At 41.0% G+C, this 22,780-nt stretch overlaps 2 protein-coding genes across 4 annotated transcripts; one reads left to right on the top strand and one right to left on the bottom strand.

The window, feature by feature from the left end:
- stard7 (StAR-related lipid transfer (START) domain containing 7) lies at positions 1-5,907 on the bottom strand. Of its 3 annotated transcripts, none has more exons than XM_046067562.1 (9): positions 5,838-5,907; positions 5,011-5,470; positions 4,429-4,592; positions 4,008-4,057; positions 3,439-3,549; positions 2,977-3,059; positions 2,759-2,858; positions 2,565-2,649; positions 1-2,249 (listed from the first exon to the last, which is right to left on the bottom strand). In XM_046067562.1, the coding sequence occupies exons 2-9, from the start codon at positions 5,463-5,465 to the stop codon at positions 2,071-2,073; spliced, it is 1,227 nt and encodes a 408-aa protein (XP_045923518.1). In that variant the 5' UTR covers positions 5,466-5,470; positions 5,838-5,907; the 3' UTR covers positions 1-2,070. The 3 variants fall into 3 exon arrangements, with proteins under 3 accessions (XP_045923518.1, XP_045923517.1, XP_045923516.1); XM_046067561.1 differs by having other exon boundaries at positions 5,589-5,905; XM_046067560.1 differs by having other exon boundaries at positions 5,011-5,905.
- A 3,648-nt stretch (positions 5,908-9,555) lies between these two features.
- slc20a1b (solute carrier family 20 member 1b) lies at positions 9,556-22,102 on the top strand. Its single transcript, XM_046067559.1, has 11 exons — positions 9,556-9,850; positions 11,018-11,734; positions 12,177-12,317; positions 13,176-13,261; positions 13,580-13,676; positions 17,147-17,266; positions 18,545-18,826; positions 19,008-19,647; positions 19,770-19,955; positions 20,071-20,155; positions 20,383-22,102. Exons 2-11 carry the CDS (start codon positions 11,386-11,388, stop codon positions 20,536-20,538), a joined length of 2,142 nt encoding a protein of 713 aa, XP_045923515.1. The 5' UTR covers positions 9,556-9,850; positions 11,018-11,385; the 3' UTR covers positions 20,539-22,102.
- The last annotated feature ends 678 nt before the right edge of the window (positions 22,103-22,780 follow it).

Below are 22,780 nucleotides of genomic sequence, written 5' to 3'. Positions count from 1 at the left end.
GACATGAGAAGATCTGTTTATTTGATCTGATTAGTCACTCTTCCATTTCAAACATTCTTGAAATCACAGGGAAACAAGTGCATCAGCTCATTTGCACATTTTCTTTTTTTGATCCTAAATTCACGTGACAGCTAATCACAAATATTATACTTCCTGCAGAAAGGAAAAACAAAAACAGTATGTGACGAGTCTTTTACACTGCTGCAGGTGGCACGCAAATGAGAGAGCAGTAAAATGTTACATTCGCAAGCTGAACATTAGCAGATGTTGCATAATGTTAAATTGGGTTATTAAAGTCAAAAACAAGCATTTCATTTCCTCCCTCACACTTTCAACATATCTAGTGTACCTCACATCCTACACTGCCATTTTGTTACAGGCCATTACTTAATAGAAGTTCACACATTTTTGACACTGGGAATATACTAATACTCAATACTTCTGGGAAACCCCATCACAAAAGTGGATCCCACTGTCCTGCTTTAACTTGTTACTGCAGCTGATTCACTCTGTTGTACCACTTACAACAAATTTTACAAAATTTTAGTACAAGGTGAGATGTTTTTAAACACAAATGTCGGGCTGTAAACAGTGTACTTTATTAGGCAATGTTTTATTCCAAAGCATGTGGTGCTCTTTGTACATTCACAACACCCCCTGCGGACAGTTAATTACAAAAGCAACATGGGTGATGTGGAAGGATGAAATCTACAAAGTTTCAGTAGGATCCACATTAATACCAGAAACTGAAGAACCATGTTTTAGTTCGAACAGCAATTTCCAGCACTCATGAAATGGTCTTATGAATGTACAAGATCTACAGTAACACACAGAACACACACACACAACTCCAATTGCAAGTGTGAACTTTAGTGACGTCTGCTACAACTACTGTGAACACCAGAAAAACAAAAGAATTTCTCAGCTGAAATGTTACAACTTTAACTCATATGAAATGTAAATGGATTGTGATGTGGCACAAGTACTCTACATTTCTCTAAAATGGGCATTGGGTTTATTAAAATATGTCTCCATAGGGTTGCTTTGCCTGTAGTACTAAACTAAAGCGTATCAGTACCATTGTAACTGAGGATTTATGTGGTTTTTATAAGACACTATGCCCCAAATGCTGAAGGACTGGTTTATCTTCAGAAGGCTGTTTTGTCAATGCTGGCAGTTTCGAACAAACGCGGTCATATGGGCAGCGTGAAACCTCAACTGTGCCGACAGCGAAACGCCGCCGTTACCAAAAACAAGCCATTTCATTTTCCATTCTGCGGACAAATTTTCTAATAATGACATAATTTTGTTAGTTTGTTCTTTAGTCCATCCACCTGTCCAGTCATGTAACGATCAATCACCCCCAACCAGTTACTCTAAATCCATGAAATGAAGAAACAGACACATTAGAAAATGTTACCCACAGAGGCCTGAGTTTGTCAGTGCAGAAATCTTGGCCATAGTTTTAAGTTTCAGTGATAACGTTGACCGGAAGCCAGTCACGCTGGCTGTTCTATGCCCAATACTGCACAACCATTTCAACATCTTGCCAAAAATCACACCAGACACCAATACAGTCATGCAGCTGCCGGCGGTCTGAACAGCCTTTGAAGTCAAGGCTTGTCAACAATGGAATACAAGACAAGAACGCTAAAATGGGAGAACAGTGCTTTGGCAAAAGCATCTCTACAATTAAGAATTTTTGGCTCTATCTTACCAACAGTTCTAAGACATGCATCATTACCAAAGGAGGCAAGAAATGCCACGTCATTGCCTGGCTAAGCAAAAATAGTGCCAATGCCAGCAGCCTGAATGAAAATTTCCATGGCAACATTTTCTCCAATATGCTGTCACCAGTAAAGTCCATTATTCTTCTGGCATCACATCTACAACCAATATAAAAATGTCTATGGATGGACATACTGTATATTTGTGTAATGTAGGTTGCAACTTCCATTTGCAGTTCACTCAGTGTACTGTACCCAAAAGGTTCTGGCTGGAGGGTTTAATTTGGGTTCAAGTGCAAGTGACAACACACCAATATAACCCCCGGTCTATAAAATATCCATCTCAAGCGTAGATCTGTCCAGGACCACCTGCGTGTTGGTTTTCTCCACTCAGGCGTTCCTGGCTCGGCTGGCGGTTGGTGTCACTTGATTTAATCACAGCTGCGTAGTCGTGGATGCCCACTTCCAAGTTCTTGGCCCTCAATGCAGCAGTATGTAGCTTCTCTAGAAAATCAGGCATACCTGACAGAGGCACAAATAGAGCCTCCTTATCATCGTATCATGTACACTCCGTGGGAAAACAAAATGTATGGGAGGAAAGAAATACATTAGAAAGTATAAAAATTGCACATATCTGAATGTAACAGCAAGCAAAAATGCTAAACATTTGCAGGTTCCAGCTTCTTACATGTGAAGATTTGCTGCTTGAATACCATTGTTAATTGAATAACTTTGGGGTTTTGACTATTTGCTGGACAATAAAAGGAATTTAGTCAATAATGAAATATGATTATAAAAAATAATTATATGCATCTCTATCCTGTGAAAAGAGCTCACCACTTGACACCATCCAGTTCACACAGTAACGGGGAAAGACAGTCTGAGGGTTATCACTATAGGTCAGCAGGTAATCAAATCCATTCTGTAAAAAAAACAAAACACAAGACAACTTCAGTGGCTACAAAACACAGGACCCTGGATGCACGTTAAATTCATTTGTGAAGCAAAAAAACCCCACATTTATCACAAACCTCATCAAAGGACTTGTGCGGACGTATGACCATCTTTGACTGGTATGAATGGACTCTCACAAAGTCCTGAGTCTCTGGGACTCTGGGATGCTGCACGGCTCTACACAACAGAGTTACAAATACACAACATGAAAAGATGCAGAGAACTTACTCATTTAGTAATGTATCAAATCTAAACCATATTCAACTCCAGAAACACATGATGTTTTAAGTCCCACCTGGATACCAGGATCATGAGGTTGTTCTCTACATCAACATCATAGCGGCGCACATACACATAGTCCCTCGAGTACATGGGATACTGTAAGGAGAGATTAAAGATGGTAAAATACAGCTGACAAATAAAAAAATACACACAGATGAATATAATGTTACTTCACTAGAAGTTGCTCTTGACCGAACGATAAGCCAAGCTCAATCACAGTTTACTCGTACAAAAAAAGAAAAGAATAAAAAGTGCCCTATGTACACACACACCATGCAGAACAAATAGCCTCCTCACTTTAAGTATAATTGCTATCCAACTGGACTTGGTTGAAGATACAGTTCAGAACTGAAGAAGTCCTTCCAGTATCTTCAACCAAGTCCAGTTGCCCTCGACTTTAACCTTCGTTGGATAACTATGACCTGGATGACTGAGGATCTTCATAGACATATAATTGCAATCAACAGAAACTCACAGGAAAGTGTGTTGCCCAATGTACAACTTCAGAGCCTGTACTGACATCTCTGTCCACCACTTCAAGCTTGATAACCAGAGAATCCCACTTCTTCCTGTACTCTGTATCCAACTGGGGGAAAGGAGAAAGCATAAGTCAAGGTTAAAATGCTTAATATAGCACATAGAGTGAGTGTTACAGTTGCTTTTGTCCTGCACACATACAGCGCAAGCACATTAGTTGTGTAAGAGCAGCTGGGTAATGGAAACGCAAAACAAGCTTAATAAATATACCACACACACAGTCCTTCCAAAAAATAAGCACACGTGACAGTCCCACAGTGATGAACATTAAATCTTGAACTAAATTCCTACTTTTACAAGTTGGGTCCACTTGCATAATTTTATTTCAATAATAAAAAACAAAAAATATTTACCATGGTTCATAAGTCAGACTTCAAGAATGAGGAGATTGCGGTTTCCTTATTGTAAGGCAGTAACTCAGTAGAACAATTTATGCTTTTCAATTAATCATTATTTGAGACTTGACATATTCCTAGTGGCACAATAGGAGATATGAAAAGTCTGTACCTGTACATTGAAGAACTGCCTTGGGGTGACATCATTGTAGGAGCCCAACACTGCAAATAAAACATATATAAAAAGGATGCAGACTCTTCAAATAATTTCAATTTATACAGCACCAATTCAAAACAAAAGTTATTTCATTGCACTTTTCATATAGAGCAGGTCTAGACCATTAACAAAGACCCAATAATTCCCACTATGAGCAAGCACTTGGGCACAAAGGAAAGGAAAGGGGAAAAAAACAAACAAAAATAAACACTCCCTTTTATCAGGTAGAAACCTTGAACACTGACTTGACTCAGGCTGGGTGGCCGTCTGCCTTGGCCAATATCATTACAACCAAACTTAAAGCACTCAGTAACTCAGAAGGTTGGATGCATGCTTTATCTGCATTTCAGAAACCTAGTTATGCGTGTTGGCTGACCTTTGTATTCATAGAGGTGACTGTTGGGTATGGGGCGCTTCCACACTTTGAAGTCCCTCTTCTCCATCACAACCTCCCAGCCAGGTTCCATGTGCCCGGCCACTGTCCCAGAAGCTGTGTTTAAACATTTTACAGCCTCCAGGGCCTGAATCTCAAGTCCACACCTTCAAAAAGGTAAGCAACAAACAGGAAGGTTGTTCAGCATACTGCACATTACAGATCATAATTAGTTTGTCAGTACGAAATGGTGCATTGCTCATACAGATGGATGACAAATTAAAGAGAAAACTACGCAAGTGTTTTAGTAACATGTTGAGCCTCCAAAACATTCTACAAGTCTCTGTAATTTCACTAGAGGGATGAACACCATTCTGCAAAGGATATTCCCTCATTTGGTTTTCTGATCGAGGTAGGCGATCAACTGGGATGACATCTGGTGAATGTGAAGGTCATAGCATATAATTCACATCATTTCCATACTACATACAAAGCATGCAGTGAGCCCCACGTGCCCTCTATGGAAGCATCTGCATTTGTTATGCCTCCACTCATTCACGTGTGCATTTAAAGAGAAAATCAAACCTGCGAATTTCCTCATCTTGGATCTTCTCGTTCTCCCACATGAAGACACCAACCAGGGCCGCTACAAGTCTCCCAGTTGGGGCGTGCTTGCTTTGAAATCTGCGCCATATGTTCCCAACCAGGGTCCACCTGGTCCGCTCGGAGTACAGGTTGGAGTAAAGCTCGCCGATCTGACAAGCGCGCCGGAGCCTCTGTCCCGTCACAAAGCTGCAGTGGTCCGCAAAAATGGAGAGCAAGCCCTTCCTCTTTTGGGCAGATCCCGCGACCTCACTGGCACCGACGCTTGCCCTCTGGAGCCAGGACAACAGCAGGCCCATGCCCCTGCCCAGCCATGGGACTCTCTCAAGCTTTCCTCTGCCCTCCTCGACAGTTCGCCTGAACGACCTGCTGCTCGGAAGCCTCATTGTATTTACTCCGATCTCGCAGATCGGACGACGGGGAACGGAGTGAAACATGACAGCTAAAACCGTGACAAGTTCCCAAAGACAAAATAAATGTCAGCAAAGTTCAGTAACGTTAGCCAGCTAACGAATTTCACAGCCAAAGCTAATAGTCTGCTGAGATGCGCAATGCATTACCTTTACACAGATAGTGTGGTCGTTTGGCAAGCAAAAACTCGTGATTTTATTCTGGTTGTAACGTTAACTAATTATCGAGCTGTCTACGAGCACGCGACATACAACGTTAGCATTAGCTATCCCTGTTTACTGCCTACTAACGTTAGTGCGACACAGATGAACTACACCCCAACAACAGCGCCGCACTTATTTCACAATAGAAAAATCTATAGTGTAAATTACGTCGTCTACAGTAACTCAATTGTCTACCTGTGTTTCTTTCATGGAGACAGCCTCATGTTTTTCTAACTCTAGCAGCGTATTTGACCTCTTCCTTACTATCTCTCACACACCCACTCGGAAACCCCGCCTTACATATTGTAAAGCGGAAGTTCATTGGACGTTTGTTGTTCTAGGGGAAATTTGATTGGTCCTGCTGGGAGCCTGTATTAAATTTAGCTACTCGAGCGCCAGCATGTGCGCCAGCATGTGCGCTAGCACATCTTATAATCGTGCTCTAACATATATTTTGGTGACTGTGGCTCTGAACGGCACTGCATGAGGGCGACTCTAACTTCCTCTGTCCAGTATGGGCTCAGCTTTCCGCAGACCCTGATCCTGGACGAGCCCAGAAATTATAGCTTCTCCTTATGGCAGCTAACCTGAGTAAAATCTGATCCCAGTTCAGCGAAGTAACTAGAGTTTAAGTAACGTTAGAGGGCGGCAGGTTCACCTTTGTGATACATGTTTTCTTGGCTGAAATTATGTAGGCTATATTTGTGCTGTAGATAAATATGATTTGTAGTTTGTTCTTGCAATGACCGAGCTGACGTTACAGTTTCAAAAAACATTTAACCGAAACACTTCCTCAATGTCAAAATTAGTGAAGTATTTGGGTGGAAAATAGTTAGGACTAATTTTGACATTGTAATACTTTTTTCTTCTTTATTGAGCAAAATATAAATAAATTGCAAGACTGGTAATAAATATACGATCATACAAAACATATAGGCAGCATGATGGGCAGAGAAATAAATCTTAATTATCAAAATGTTATCAGTGTAATTACGCCAGATGGCGGTGTTTAACCATGCAGAGAAGAAGAAATGTTGCCATAGCTCACTCTAGAAGTAATACACTCTTGGGAGGTGTGATTCATTTTAGACATGAAACATTGTCTGGTTTGTACAATAATAAGTTTGTCTTTGTACTTATGTTCAAACAAGGTTTGTAAAAAAAGATTACACTAGAGGCTCAGTCTTAAGGCATTTTTTTTTTATCCAAATCATTTAAATGTGCTTAGCAGCGTTACTGTATCTACTGCACTTAACACTGAAAAGGCTCTATTGTATAATTTGGCTCACTAGGAATCAGTGGAAGTAACATGTTGGTATTCCTTTTCCCTTTGTTCAACCTTGTGATTAAATCATTTATTCAGCAATTCACTGAATTATCTTGTGCAACTTAACATGTCAAAAACTTTTATTAACAAAATAGGCCAAAGGGTAATGGAATACAATGGAATAAAATCACACAATTTCATAATTTTTGACTACAGAGCCATTTTATTGCTTAATTTGTGTGTAATTAGAAGAAATATTTTATTTAACCGTCAAGGCAGTGTTAGCAGGAGTCATGTGTGTCTCTCTCAAGGAAAGTTTTGAATGACTTCAGTAGTCTATCATGAGAGAATAATCATATGACAAGATGTTTTTTGTCAGCAAACACATCGTGTGCCTCTCTCACAGTTCACTTAACTCTATCATCAATCATTAGTTTGACTGTGCTATGCAGTTAGAATATTTACATACAGGATGTACGCCATATTTCAAAAAGAAAAATGGTTATATCCCATCATGGTTATAGCCTATTCCATCATGGTGTCCGGTGCCCTTTCTGCGACTCTGACAAAATGAAGAAGCCACTGTCATTTCAAGTAGGCTACGTTTGAAATCGGTCTATTCAGGACAACTGGAGTAGAAGCTAGAATAAACAAACATCAGTAAACATGAATTTCCGAGTTATTTTCTGACACTGACAACCGCCCTATCTAATCATTTATTAAGTCTAGGTCACTTCTCTGTAACTGGCCTCTGCTTACTGGCAAGGGAGTACACAGGGAGGTGTTATTTGTGTGAGTATCTGCTATATTTGGCTTAAGAGGGAGTTAAAGAACACGCAATGTATTTCTTTTGAAGTTTCGAATGGAGTTCTAGAAATTACGACAGTAAAACTCCCCCCTATTGAGTAGTTTTCAAACAGATGTAATTGCCACGCCTTCCTTTGTGAGATGCTGCCTTCATGTGCTAAGACAAGAATCGTAATTACAAGCGATCCCTGCCGACCCTACCCTAGACATGCCCAATGCACTGGGAATTAGGAAATTTTCCATGATCCTCAAAAGAAGTGACGTCAATTAAGAAGAGACAATGGACAATGGATCTCGCAGTAAAATAATAATTATATGTGCTTATATTATATTATCAGTATCCCATATAGCCTAAATAAATATCCTAGCGTGGTGTGTTTCGTTGCTGTCATGCAAATACAAAACACGCTTTGGCTAAACAGTAATCAGCCAAACACATTTTGCTTTGCTTAGTGAGCACTTCTTCCATTCAGCATATCACGTCTCTCTTGAACATAATAAAAAGAACAGTCACCAAAGTAAACGACTTTTGTTAGAGAGTGAATGTTGTTATCATTTCCGGTCGAATGCACTTGAATGAATAACAAGTCTTGTGTAATGCAGTTAACATCACCACCACCGGGTGTTTTTCCTGCACAGTTTGGACGTGACATTAGAGCCTACAAGTCCTGCATTCAAATTGTTAATTAAGTAAAAGTATTAGTAGTAAAATGTAGGCTACTTCAAGTATCAAAAGTAAAAGTACCCATTTTGCAGCAAAATGACAATGTTTTAGTATTGTATTTTTGGATTTTATTATTATAAGCGACTGGTTGAGGTACTGTAGAGCTAAATTTAAATTACTATTGGGTAGATTAACCTACATATAGTAATCCATTGTATTTTAGAACCTCAACATAGGTTTTGTAAGCTACAATAACTTGATCTGCAAAATAACTAGTAGGCCTAAATACAACTATTAAACTTGAAAACTTGAAAACTCATCTCTTCCGAGAACACTTTCTCTTATAACACCTCTAACTCCTAACCTCTAACATGTTCTTCCTGTGCTCTTCTTCTTCTATCCCCTACAATGATCTTGTATTGATAGCACTTTTTGTTTTGATTGCACTTTTTGTTAACTCTTACTTCCTTCCCTAGGTATCTACCCCATTGATGTGATATGTACTGTGAGCTCTTACTAGTATGTATTGTCAGTTGTAGATCTGTAGTTGATGCTCTGTTGATGCTTTTATGTTGTTCCTCAAATGTAAGTCGCTTTGGATATGCCAAATGAGTAAATGTAAATGTAAGTGTAAATGCAGCAGAATTCAAAGTACAATGTTTCCATCTGAAATGAAGTGGAGTGGTAACAAATGAGCATGAAATGGAAATACTTAAGTGAAGTATAAATACCTCAAAATTGTAGGATACTTAAGGACAGTGCTTGAGTAAATAGTTAATTACATTCCACCACTGTGTATGTATAGAGGAACGGATATATACAGTAAAGTGTCCTAATACTACAGAAATGTATAGTAAGTATAATGGTTATTTTAGAAGTGGAAGTGGATTTAATCCAGATTTTTCTGTAGTGTTTGTGGGTATATACTTTGAGTTAAATATAATAGAGAAGAGAAAAGTAATGTTGCATAAGAAGACTCGCTGAGAAAGGGATCTTCTGCCTAGTGGGACACATGGATGTATTATTAGAACATTTAGTTCTCAAGCCTCCATGGCAGACTACTTCCATCCACTCAGCGCGTGATGAGGAGTAAAAAAAGAGAGAGAGGAGTCTTGCTGAAAGCTGGGCGGCGCTTCCTGAAGGGTGTATCCAATAAAAAAAAGAAACCCCCGGCTCCGTCCACCGGCACGAGCAAGTTCTACACACGCGGCTACAACTCTCATTCAAACTGAGACGGTTCTGGACGCGAAAAGGCGGATTTATTCCACACCGAATCAGATAGTCGTAAATACCCTTTTTGACGTGGTGACTTTTTTTTATCGCGAGGCAGCTTTGTTGGAAGGATTTTGTTCATAATCGGAGACATTTTTCAGTATCCCGCGCGCGCTATCGTAACTGTGCGCGCGCTAACGTTAATTAGCTTACTGGCTAGCAAGAGCTATTCTCAACAGGACAGAACTGCAACGTGTGGTAAGTGCTCTAATTTACATTTTCTGTCCGAATAAAGAGCTCCTTGTTGTGTATATAACGTTAGTGAGCGAAAACCGCAATTAAGATTAACGTCACCATTTTATTTTAAGCTAATGCTAACATTAGCGCAGTAAAAGACCCTTGTGTAAGTTATTCATCGCTATTGAGATGAGTTTGCTGACGTTGGTATCTGATCCGTTGAAAGGCCCTGTGTGGTATAACCGAAGACAGACACTTGACATTATTGTAGGTTTAACGTTAAACGCCTTGTGTGAACAATGACAGACTGTGGTTGTGAGTTTCTGTTAACATCCACGTTAGGTTCGTCAAACACCTGCCTCGAACCAATATCAACGGCGCAATGAAAATGGTCCTTAACGTTAATGTTGAGCTAACCGAGCGGTGTTGACCATCTCTCCAGCTCGGCAGGTCATTAAACTTGTCTCGACGCGACGGTGACTGCCCATCCGGTCAACCGGAGGTAACGTTAAGTTACAGCCTGTGTGCCTCGGGCGCTTCCCCGTTTACGAAAAAACACGTCAAACATAATTAAAGCTGATGATACTAGGCGCAGTATCTATTTTAACAACAAATCAAATACATAATGTCAAGTCTAGACGGTCAAGCCCTTTCTGTTAAGTCTTGTGAACCGGTATGAACAGTCAGCGCTGGTTTTGGGGGCTGTGCTCTATGAATGGATGACGACACGTGCCTATGTAGGAAATATATAAAATGTCTCCTGTAGATAAGACCCTGTTTATCTCGCAACGGCCTTTTATGGCCAGCAACGCCAAACAAAAGACGGCAATAAACTAGAAAATAAGTTAAGTGTCGGTGTTAAATTAGAGGACGTTGGTGTAATGTAAGCACCGGCCCCTTCCTGCGACATGTACAAAAAATGGCTTCCCATTGGGTTTTCATGAAAGGCAGCTAATGTTTCTAGAGATCCTCCTTCCGGTCCAAGCGTTTACTACTGTTTTTTCCCCTGCTTCTCGTGTTGTTTTATCTTATACGGTCTGTAAAGAAGCTGATTCTTTGGATAAAACCTTCCCTGACTTCCGTGCATTTCTTTCAGTGTGTCAGTGTGTCGGGCTGCTTTTACATGAAGGTGAATTGAGGAGAAACTCTTATTAAAAGAAGGCTATGTCTGTCTTTTGTCTTTTTCAGGATGTACCCCTGCTCATCTGCAGTTACAGTTGCACAATGGCTTTCTGTTCACTCTGCTTGATGGCTCAGCACCAAAGGAAAATCAACAGATCTAGTACAATTACAGGATAGCAATAAGCCCACACTATATACCTCCGTTTACCTTAATTGTTTTCTGGTCCTTGCCAGGTAAACGCTTTACAAGTTTGCACTGCTAAATCTCTGAAATCCTGTTTAAAACAGGTGGGCCTGAAGAGAATTTAATTATTTATTTTACCACATACCTCTTTATTTTAGTAGCTGCTGTTTCAAAATAGCATTATAAAGCTATTCTGACAGGCATTCATCCCTTTTAAGATTGTGAAGCAATTCGTCTATAGTCTACAATCATGGTTTCAACAACTGCGACTGCAATAATACTGGTCAGCACAGTAGGGCTAGCGACCCAGACTGCTCTGACAGAATATATGTGGCTGTTGATTGTTGGCTTCATCATCGCCTTCATCTTAGCCTTTTCTGTGGGTGCCAATGATGTTGCCAACTCATTTGGCACAGCAGTGGGCTCTGGAGTGGTCACCTTGCGCCAGGCGTGCATTCTGGCTACAGTGTTTGAGACTCTGGGCTCTGTGCTCCTTGGGGCCAAAGTGAGCGAAACCATCCGCAAGGGTATCATTGACGTGGGCATGTACAACGGCTCTGAGCATGTGTTGATGGCTGGATCCATCAGTGCCATGTTTGGTGAGTATCTGAAGCTTATCTTGTGTGTAATTAAACCTGCGGCCATTGAACCCTGTGAACAGAGCTTGTTGGCACGTAAGGACTGTTCTTACAACAAAATTTTTTAAATGTCAAATCAACACCTCAGAATAGGCTGTAACTAAATTAGTGAAACATTTTCACATGATTTTATCATTCTATTTGAATAATTGCCCAAATTACTTTACTTGGAAAATGTCTGACTTCTAGCTGTTAAAAACATTTAAAACATTTGCTGTTTATAGTCATTTCATATGATTTTTGTTTTCTTGACGTTTCCCTGTTTTGTGTTGTGTTTTGCCATGAGACTGCTGTGAGCCCTCTGTGTCCTTTTTGCCAATTTTGAAAGTTGTCTGAAAAGGCATGTGGAAATGCTGAAGCGAGGTCAACATGTCTAGTCTAACATGTTTCATTTTCTCATTAGGATCTGCTGTGTGGCAGCTCGCCGCCTCCTTCCTTAAGCTCCCCATCTCTGGAACACACTGCATTGTTGGTGCTACTATCGGCTTCTCGCTTGTTGCCAGAGGCCAGCAGGGAGTCAAGTGGTTTGAACTCCTCCGCATCGGTAAGTAGTCAGATGCTCTAATCAGCTGTCCTAGAAATGTTCTCAGTGTTTGGTTGAATTGCATCACATTCTATATTAATGTAATGGCAGGGTGTGACCGGTAATGCACTGTTATAATACATTAGGCAGTGTTTTTGTTTGTGTTGAGGACTGTCAATATCCAGGTCAACAATCCAGTCTTAGACATTTATGAATGGCCTTTTCAGGTTTAGAGCTAAATCCACAACACAAACAGTGTTTGGTATATAAATCTGTAGTAATTCTAATAGTCAGTAATGTTTTGTAGAGTGGAGTGGGCTGTGAAGACAGAACACAAGGCAATTTTACTTTAGTACTAAATTAGCTAATTTGACTTTTCTTTTTTTTAAAGGAATATACAATACCAGTACTGATTTCACAAGTTGTTTCTCACATTTGTTGCATCAGATGGTGGATTGCAGGTCTATGTTCCTCAACAGAAAGCCCGAAAGCTGATGTAAACCAGTCTGTTTGCCCTTTAGAAGTTCTGTATGGAAAAGGCCTGAAATTTTATGTTGACGTCACAATAAGAACCCTTATTGACTGACTGGCTGCATAAGGTGTAAAGATCAATCTGGTCCGTCCATGGGACAGGTAGCTGGGTTGACTAAACATCCAAAGAATTTCTCCTTTACCAGAGGAATGACCTGACATGTCAGGAATGTTTCCCAACAAGATTTTTTTTTTTTTTTTTTCCCTTGAATAAAGCAATAGTGAATTTCCTAGAATGCAGTTATTTTCAAGGAAGAGTAGAAGGACAGTTTTTTTTGTGTGTTTTGTGACAGTTGTCACATACTACAACTACACTAAATTGCATTACTCTTTATTTTTAATTTACAGTTGCTTCCTGGTTCCTGAGTCCCCTTTTGTCTGGAATAATGTCAGGCATTGTTTTCTACTTTGTGCGTGCGTTCATCTTACGCAAGGTAAGTTAGCTCTTCAAGTTGTCGATAGTATTTGTGAGCAAGACGAGAACCTTCCGTGGTCATACGTTTTTAGGTCAGTTTCAACACTGTACTAGTCCATGGTCAAAGTGAAATTGAGGAAATGTTTGTTGCATGCCAAGAATAAAGCTGCTGTTGACTGAAGCAGTTCCTTATTCTACATACATGCATAATACAGCAAGGCTCATGCTAACGTGTCCTTATTATGCCATAAACTGTAACCTGACAACAAAATTGGGCAGTTATGTCCACACAGTGGAATTTGTATTTCAGACTAGGTGCTCTGTTTTGTTCCCGTAGAAAGACCCTGTGCCTAATGGATTGAGGGCCCTGCCTCTGTTTTACGCCGTGACCATGGGAATCAACCTGTTCTCCATCATGTTCACTGGAGCTCCGAGTGAGTATCATTGTTTGAGTCATTTTGCTCTGCATGCCTGCCCACAGCCACAGCTTAAAATAAACTGCTCCCTCAGACAGCCGGATGCCCACACCTATTCCAGATTGAACCAGACTGTGTTTACCATTTTCACAGAAGCCTTGTTTATTTTAACATGTTTTTGGGTATCTCTTGCTTGTGGTTCTATGTGGGTCATAGCTGGAATGAAGGTTTTAAGAGGAGCAGGACAGGGAGATGGAAATAAGATTTCACTTAACTCTTGACGTCACTGGCTGTGCCCTTCAGACATGAAAAGAGAAGTAAAGGGAGTGTTGGAAATGCTCATAGTTGTCCACTGCCAGTAATTTTGTATAGTAATGCTCTGAATACTTGTTGGCTTTTCGTCGAATCTCTCCATTAAATGAGCAACTTTTGCTCCTTTTTGTTCTCTTCTCTCTACAGGGCTACAGATGTTAGCTGGCCTGGGCCATTAAATGGCTGCTACAGGCCAGAGTTTGACTAGCAGTGAGGAGATCACTTGCAGTTCCAGCATAGCCGATAACCCTGCTTAGTCAGGCACATTTTGTACAGTTGTGTGAAGTCCCTCACACATCAACACACTGTACGTGAGGTCCTGTACTTGGGTACCTAACGGTAAAAAAAAAAAAAGGGTGCAAGATTGCATTTCAGACGCCTTTTTAACAAACTCACTAAATCTTCTGTGGAGTTTGGTGTTTAGAATTTTATTTTTAGATTCACATGGACCGTAGACGAGTGCAGATTGTCACCACACACAGTGTTAAAGCCTCAAGACTGCAGGGAAGCCAGGTTAACAATGGGATAATCATTGTTCTTAATGTTCAATTTCCCATAATTAGATGAAGAAAGAATCCCAGCTAATTCAGTATGCATAATTTGATAATATTTCTTTAAACAGGTTTTTTTTTAATTATTTTTTTTTTTCCCCCTTGTTTATATCAGGCCCAATTTTAGTTAGTGTACTACACTGGCACACAAGACAGCAAAATCTCCCCTATTGCTGATATATGCACCCAAATGCAGCAGTGGTATCTGCAGCTAACAGAGTACAGTATGTTTGGTTTCCTGTGATAAGACTCAGCGTTTCCCTGATCTATATCCTATCACAGTGGTGCGATTGGACACCAAGCATCTCACAGCACATTCCTATACTCAGTATATACACCGGTAGCAGAGACCTCAAGTCAACATGTGCATGAAGTGCGGGCCAAAGAATTTGAGGGTCAGATGTCGATCCTTTACAGACGATTGCTTGGTGTGATTTGGGTTCTACTACTGCTGTCACTCCACTGTAGCCCCTTTCATTGTAAAATTAAAATATATCCAGAAACAGAATTATGATATGACTCCGACCCTGAATCATCTGATTATGAAGACTTCGGGCTTTCTAAGACTATATAAAATCAGTGTCAACATCTCAGAGATGCTAGGTACTGTTCCTACGCTTACCCTCAATTCTGTCCATGCTGCCTACCTTTACAGAAATGTCAAATTGTGGTTGATATGCCGGACTACATGGGTGTATGTTTCAAAGTGCTGAGTATCATAGTGATTGTCGATACCACACACACTCCTCAATTGATGAACTTCAGTGCGTTTAGCTGGATACAAATTTTCTGCCTGGGTTACCCTCTGATAAACACCCAGTGGCATTGGTTGCTCCGGGCACACCAAAAGATCTGCAATATGCTTGACTTATTTTAACCATAGCCATGGTTTAGTATGAAACTAAATCAAGTGTCTTCAGAAGCTGCAATTGTCATGGATAGATACTAATTGTGAGGAGTGAATATTGGGCTTACAGATCCCCTCGGTGCTGATACTTAATGCAGCCGTCACTTAATCCTAATACTCTTGGTAAGTGCTACAGTAGAAAAAAGTGAGGACAACTAAGCAAAGTTTCCAAGCCAAGTGAGTCATAAATGGCCACTTTAATTGTCATTCTAATTGAGGGTTGAGGGTGCACACACACAGTACTGGGGGAACAAAACAACAAACCATGTTTCTGTGTAATATAGGCCACGGGATACAGAGGTTTCAGGGAGGGGTGTGGAACGCAGCCGTGGTTAAATTCAATTTCCTTTGCCGTCCTATTCATCCCACTGCAGGGCTGTGGTATAAACTCGTCCCTTTGTGTGGGAGTGTTTATCAGACTGTTAGACCCAGGCTAGTTTTTAAATCCTCTTTTATATTTTGTAAGAAGTTACTCACAAACCAGTCACTGTGACAAAGAGTCATGTGAATGTTGTCAGGCCCCTTTGTCATTCTCTGGGTCCTTTTTTTGGTTTGTTGAATCCCCTGGGGTGTTACTGTACTGTTATGTCAAGCTGAGTCACACCTGCCTCTGGATGTCTGGCTACATGTGACCCGATGTACTCTAGTGAAAGACTGGAGCCTCAGCTGTTACAGAGCGTCTTTCCGTTTTTTCCTCTTATGCTTTTCCAGCCCTGAAAGGAGCGAGCTTCCATTGCATAACTAAGTAAACATCAGTTCGGTCCTCTGTAGTCTCATGACTCAGTGTGCGTGACTGTGGAGAAAGTACACCGCCGACTCGCCCTCAAATGAACACGGTGACCAAGACACTTATCTCTTAGCCTTGGCCCTCATTTCCCTTTTGTTTATCTTAAACTTCCCAAACATTCCCAAGCTAGTGGAAGTGGTGTTTTTATTCTTCTTTTTTTTTTTCTTTGTGTGTTTTTGATTATGCATGGCCAAGGTCACCTCACCAGAGGTGGTGGTGTTGGAATTTTCAGCAGTTTTGTTTTATCCCAACCACACAGCTGATTTGCATCCTCTCTGTATGACAAAGATGACTGTTTCCACAGGGAAATAGTTGCTTTCTGCCAGCATGTGCTGCATTATAGCTACCTCTGCTGCACCAGCTTTGCTGCAGTCTTGGCAAGAGGATGCCCTCATTGCTACAGCAAACAGCTCTAGTGAATGACTCCTTTTTCTCCTTAAATAATGTCTCCTTTTTAAGGAGAACTCATTGTCTATGTGCCGTGTTAGCAGTGCATTTTAGGGTCACAGTGACATTTTGCTCTTTCACCTGTTTTTGCATTTAATAGTTCACATCTAGGGGTACAAATGGTTTCCATATTTAACTAGGATGTGGCACAATAAGGCAATACAGTCATGCTTGCAATGCTAACAACCAGGGCCAAACTATCACACACATGGTCAGATGTTTTTGTTAAGCTATAGATCTATCCCTATACTTCATTTTCTTTCATTGGTGCCATTTAATGATTTAAATGAAAATAAATTTCTTCTAAAGCTAGGTAAAATGTAAGACAAGACAAAACTGCTCAGTTTTAGGTTTGGTATTTCAGTCAGCTTTCTGTGTTGTCCACTAAGAAGGGTAGCACTTGCTGCCTTGGTTTTTAAAATTGCCTTTCTCTATTTGCCTTTGTGTGTGTGTCTGATTCTGTCCATGGCACCTGGCCATTCAGTGCTGGGATTTGACAAGATCCCTTGGTGGGGCACCCTGCTCATCTCGTTGGGCTTCTCTCTGCTGACCGCCACTGTTGTCTGGTTTATTGTCTGCCCTCGCCTCAAGAAGAAGATTGCACGTAAGTTACATTATGTTTCTCATTTTTGGCAGCCTGATGACTCGGTTTTCAAATCCCGGTCACCGGTTTCTTCACTTAAGCTGTTGGGCAAGTGAGGGATTTAGCATTGCACATGTAACCTCAAACTATTCACACTGAAGGCTCATATTAATCCAGCAAATGGAGCTCAGGGATATTTTGTCATAATGGAGTCAGCCTAATGAAATCATCCAAAAATATTGTCACCAGTTTTTGTTCTCTAATCCTGGATTAAAGTAAACCCAAGAGCCATTGGCATAGACACACCAATAGTGTCGCTTTGGTGTTGATGGGGAACACCATTCATTTTAACCTTCATGAATGTACTTCCTCTATTGTTAACAATACAGTGCTTTTGTATTCAGTGGTCCCTCATAATGGGTTAAGTTTCTGCTTAGTTACTGCATGAGCAGTCTTATTATGTCAGATTACAGAATAGCTAAATAGCCCCACATTATTTTGCAAAACATAAATTAAAATCTATTAATATGCCTAATATATTAAAATATATTACGCATTTTAGTTATAGTAGTTTACATTGTTTACAATGTTCATATACCTGTTTATTGTCAGAAACAGTATATCTTAAAATATTTTGAGTGATGGTGACCTTACCTGTCAAGTGTTGTCTCTTATAGTAACAGAGAAACAGCAGGTTTATCTGACCATGTATCATCTGTCTAGATCAGCCACCATTGAGCAGCCTAATTTGGGTCAAAGTGATCCACTAATTGGTCTTTACCCCTTGACTAAAATAGGTTGACTTAAGGTGTTGACATGGCACTTGCAGTGCATGTGTGGGGAAAAAACTGAGGGTTACTGACTGCTTCACCTTCATCTTTGAACAGTTAGGATCATGCAACGTGGCCAACTGGTCAGAAGACTCATAGGATTATCTCATAATAAGAATATATTATTATATAATGGCACTCAGTATCTGATTCACTTTAAACAAACAGTTGTCATGTGAGCCACAGGCTGTGTGGAGTCTTATCGTCTTTCAGAAGTCAAGCCGCTAGCGGTAATGTAAATATGTTCCTTGTAAGTTCATAATCCGTTTCTGTGAGTACAGGCTCACTTTTGAACAGTGGTAACGTTTCATATATAGGACAAAATGTTTTTCTCTCCTTATGCAGTTCTTACACTCCCTAAAGCATAGGTTGAAGGAAACACGTGCTGTGCTAGTATTTTTCTGCTGTACTGTGTATATGTTTGGACATCTCCCAAGCAATATCTCATACCAGCTCCTCCCCCTACTAGGAGATATCAAGTCTTCCAGCCCCTCAGAGAGCCCCCTGATGGAGAAGAGGGAGCTAAGAGAGGCCCACTGTCCAATCCTGAAACAGACTGCCAAGGAGACCTCTATGCCCACCACCCCAGCTGTCAATCAAAGCCCCTCTGCTCAGCCCCAGGCTGCCCCTGAGGAGCGGAGGGTGGCGTTTGACATCGGAGATTCTGATGATCTTGACAATAATAAGGAACGCAAGGTGGCGTTTGACATTGGAGATTCTGATGAGACAGACTACAGCGTTGCAAATGGTGGTAAGTGTGCAAAGAACAACATTGTTAGTAGATCTATATGTAATATGGTTATGTAGATTAATGGTATGCAATGGTGAAGTGACTCTGTACTGTAGATATTCATGAAATGACACACATGAAGTTGCTACAACTTAAGACTTTAATACTATGCTTATTTTTTTTTTTGTACCCCTTTCTGCAGCTCCTAAACAAGTTGAATCAGTCAGTCAGGTCCAAGTCAACAACCAGGAAGTCCACCACAGCAATGGCTCCGCAAATACTCCCAATCAGGTCCAATTCAACAACCACCCTCAGTTCAACAACAGGCCGGCGCAGATTCCAAGTAACGGTTACAGCCAATACCACACGGTCCACAAGGACTCTGGCCTCTACAAGGACCTACTGCACAAGCTCCACCTGGCCAAGGTTGGTGACTGCATGGGCGAGGGGGGCGACCGACCTATCCGGCGCAACAACAGCTACACCTCCTACACCATGGCCATCATTGGCATGCACGGAGACTTCAAGCACAAAGAAGGGGAATATCGTGCCAGCGAGGATTGCGACAAGGGCCCAGTGTCAGGTGGTCAGGACAGGAAGCGCGTGCGTATGGACAGTTACACTAGCTACTGCAATGCTGTGGCAGAGCACACGACTCCTGAAGCTCTGGGAGAGAGTGATGTGACACTAGAAATGGGTAAGGAGGATGCAGGTAGCAGCCAAACCTCTCTGGATGATGATGGCCTTGAAGCAGACAAGCCAGAAGTAGCGACTCTCTTCCAGTTCCTCCAAATTCTCACCGCCTGTTTCGGATCCTTTGCCCATGGAGGAAACGATGTTAGGTATGCAGATTCCTTCACGATCATTTTAATCAACCTGATACTTGACATGCTGTTGACATTTTTACTTATCACAATTCAACTCAAAGTCAGCATCTTTCCTAACCTAATTGTTTCCTCTGCAGTAACGCCATTGGGCCGTTGGTAGCTCTGTGGCTAGTTTACACAACCAGTAGCGTGACTTCAAATGAACCCACTCCCATTTGGCTGCTGCTGTATGGTGGCGTTGGCATCTGCGCTGGACTCTGGGTGTGGGGTCGCAGAGTGATCCAGACTATGGGCAAGGACCTTACCCCCATCACGCCCTCAAGGTATAGACTGTGCAGAATCAGTTTCTCCTTAGCCATAAAACCACATCCTCCTCAGACATTACAAGTCTCAGACACATCCACCTAAGACAGTGTTGTTGTTGTTATTCCCCTGCAGTGGTTTCAGCATCGAACTGGCCTCAGCCCTGACTGTCGTGGTAGCCTCTAACATTGGCCTGCCTGTCTCCACCACCCACTGCAAGGTAAGCTGGTCAAACACTGTGGTCTGGGAGCTAGACTGAGACACGGGAAGAGATTATTTTTAGTGTGAGGGAAGCTACATTAAACAGGAACCCAGTCTGATGCATAGGCCAAATGTGGAGCAACTTTCTCTTCAGTAAGATATTATATTTTTGGTATGCAGGCGACAATTTAAAGTCTCAAAATTTGAGGAAGATGATTGGATTTATGACAACTGCTGTGTTTCCAGGTGGGCTCTGTGGTTGCAGTAGGATGGCTGCGCTCAAAGAAGGCCGTAGACTGGCGTCTGTTCAGAAACATCTTCATGGCTTGGTTTGTGACGGTGCCCATTTCTGGCCTGATCAGTGCCGCCATCATGGCAATCTTCATCTATGGCATCCTATGAGTATTCGGGCGCACCCCAAGCAGGGGAGGAGAAAGAAACCGCTCCGGTGGCACCAGACGGAAAGGAGTAGGAAGGCCAAAATATATCGCTTACCTCAAGCCAACAACTTTGGAAGAAAAGGAAAAAAAAAATAGAAATGTTTGGAAGGACTTGTGATATGGGCCTGTGGTTCTTGGCTGCATCATTTTCAACCTAGAATTTGCTGTTTGTTCGAGTTGGGCAACATTACTTCCAGGGAAGCCTGCATTTCTTTATTCTGACTTGCTTTTTCATATCTCATTCTGTAAAGAGTTAATCTAAAAGCATCAACTGTTCTTTTTTTCTAATACTGAATCTTCCATTTTTCTTATTTAGCAATTATGTGTATACAACCATGCTCTGTTTTTAATTTTGTTATGTTAGAAAGAAATGAACAATTAAAATGCAGTATTAGCCTTTGCAGATGTAACTCCAGTCATAACACATGCTGAAAGTAATGTGGATTTTTAGGTGAGGAATGAGGTTATTGGTGTGCATGTGCGTGTTTTCCACCAGTTCCAAGTATTTATTAATGAATTCATGTTTTGCATTTGGCTTCCTTGTATCCCCTAAACTGGGACACTACTTTTCCTCTCGTTATAGAACAACATTCAACTCTAAATTCAGAGAGGTTGGTTACAGTGTTTTCTACCAATACTTTAAATTATGCGATCACATTAACAGCACTGCAGTTTTATCTATGTGACACACACATCGGAGTAATTTACAATGGTAGAAGCACTAATCGTACGCACTGGATGCCCACCTGCAGAATGATATGTGAAATACTGTATCATTAGCATAAAAAGTCAGCACACTTCTGGTAGGAAATGACAACGCCCTGATAGTTTAAGTCAGTGAAATATCTGTGATCCAGGTGTTTCATATGAATCCCTTGAGGCTCTACATTCTTGATCAGCGCACACACATCTGCCTGAAATAACATGGTTACTTTAATTTGAGAACTGCAACAAACCAGAATGTCAAATGATGCAAAAACATGCTCTCAAACAAGACCTTAAGTCTCCTGTTAAAACTTGATTGCATCATCCTTGATGGTTAAATGCTTTAGGCCTGCTTCAGCCTGGTTTTTCTAGTTCACTTGGATCAGCCACTTCCAAGTATGGTTTTTTTTTGTTTGTTTTTTTTTTCTGTGAATTTGTACCTGGCCAGACATTTAGTTTGCTCTAGCTTGCCTCTTTCTCCTTTAGCCTCAGAGGCTGAATAAGGTTGTAAATCAGGAGGAACAAATAACCTAAAACTGGAAGTTATCTAATGGGGTGGTTTGATGTTGAGCTGATCTGGTCTCGTATTTGAATGACAGCAGACATATGTTGCATGCCAACAGTGTTTGGTCACCGGGCTGCAGAACTAAATGCATTTCAGACCTATAGATGCTGTAGTTGCCTTATTTGTTTTATTTTCCCTTAGGTACCAAAGAAAATAGAGTTTTGTTTTTTAAATGCACATCAACATACTCTAGTCCACACTGTTGGATTTAAAAAAACAAAACAAAAAAACAAATAAAAATGGGAAAATACTCGTATCAAACTTGTCTTTGTGTCCTAAAATGCAATTATGAAATACTGCATAACAGAAGCACTTTTCCATAGCATATAACACAAAACAAAAGACAAGCTGTACAGATAGGTGGAATAGTTCCCGTTTATTTGACAGTAAGCTCAGTGCAGCTCAGGCACCGGGTGATGAGTGAGTGTTGGGATCGGCATGCTGCTATGTTTTCTCACTCCTCCAGTACATCTGTGACGCAGGGACAGACAGAAAGGATTCCTTTACGCTAGCTTTACATTGCAAACACCACAATTCAGTAGTTTTCCAGGTAGTATATAAATCATATCCTCTAGGTTTTTCCTCATATGACTCACTCCTATTACGCAGATACTGTTGGATGATGAGTGCTCCAGTGTGTCCTTTTACTGCGATAAAGCACAAAGCGAGGCCTGTTCTGTCCCCAAAGGATCGGGGTGTACTGCTACAGGTTGCTTTTGTCTTTTTACACCAGTGCATGAAGGTTTTCGTTCTCACAAAAAATGACTTCTAACCACAGAATCAGAAAATTCAGTGACCTTGGATCAATTTTAAAACAATCACTTCAGCATCTTTTAGGGCAGGGGCACTGCATCCTTGGTCTTAAAATAACCAGAAGCAGATGATACAGTATAAATCAAGCACAATAAGCACCTGGGGACAGATGTCTCGGAGT

Source organism: Micropterus dolomieu, linkage group LG13 (genome assembly GCF_021292245.1).
Source record: "Micropterus dolomieu isolate WLL.071019.BEF.003 ecotype Adirondacks linkage group LG13, ASM2129224v1, whole genome shotgun sequence".
In the NCBI taxonomy this organism is placed as follows: domain Eukaryota; kingdom Metazoa; phylum Chordata; class Actinopteri; order Centrarchiformes; family Centrarchidae; genus Micropterus; species Micropterus dolomieu.
The sequence above is the reverse complement of the archived record's forward strand: the minus strand, read 5'-3'. Positions and strand labels throughout refer to the sequence as shown.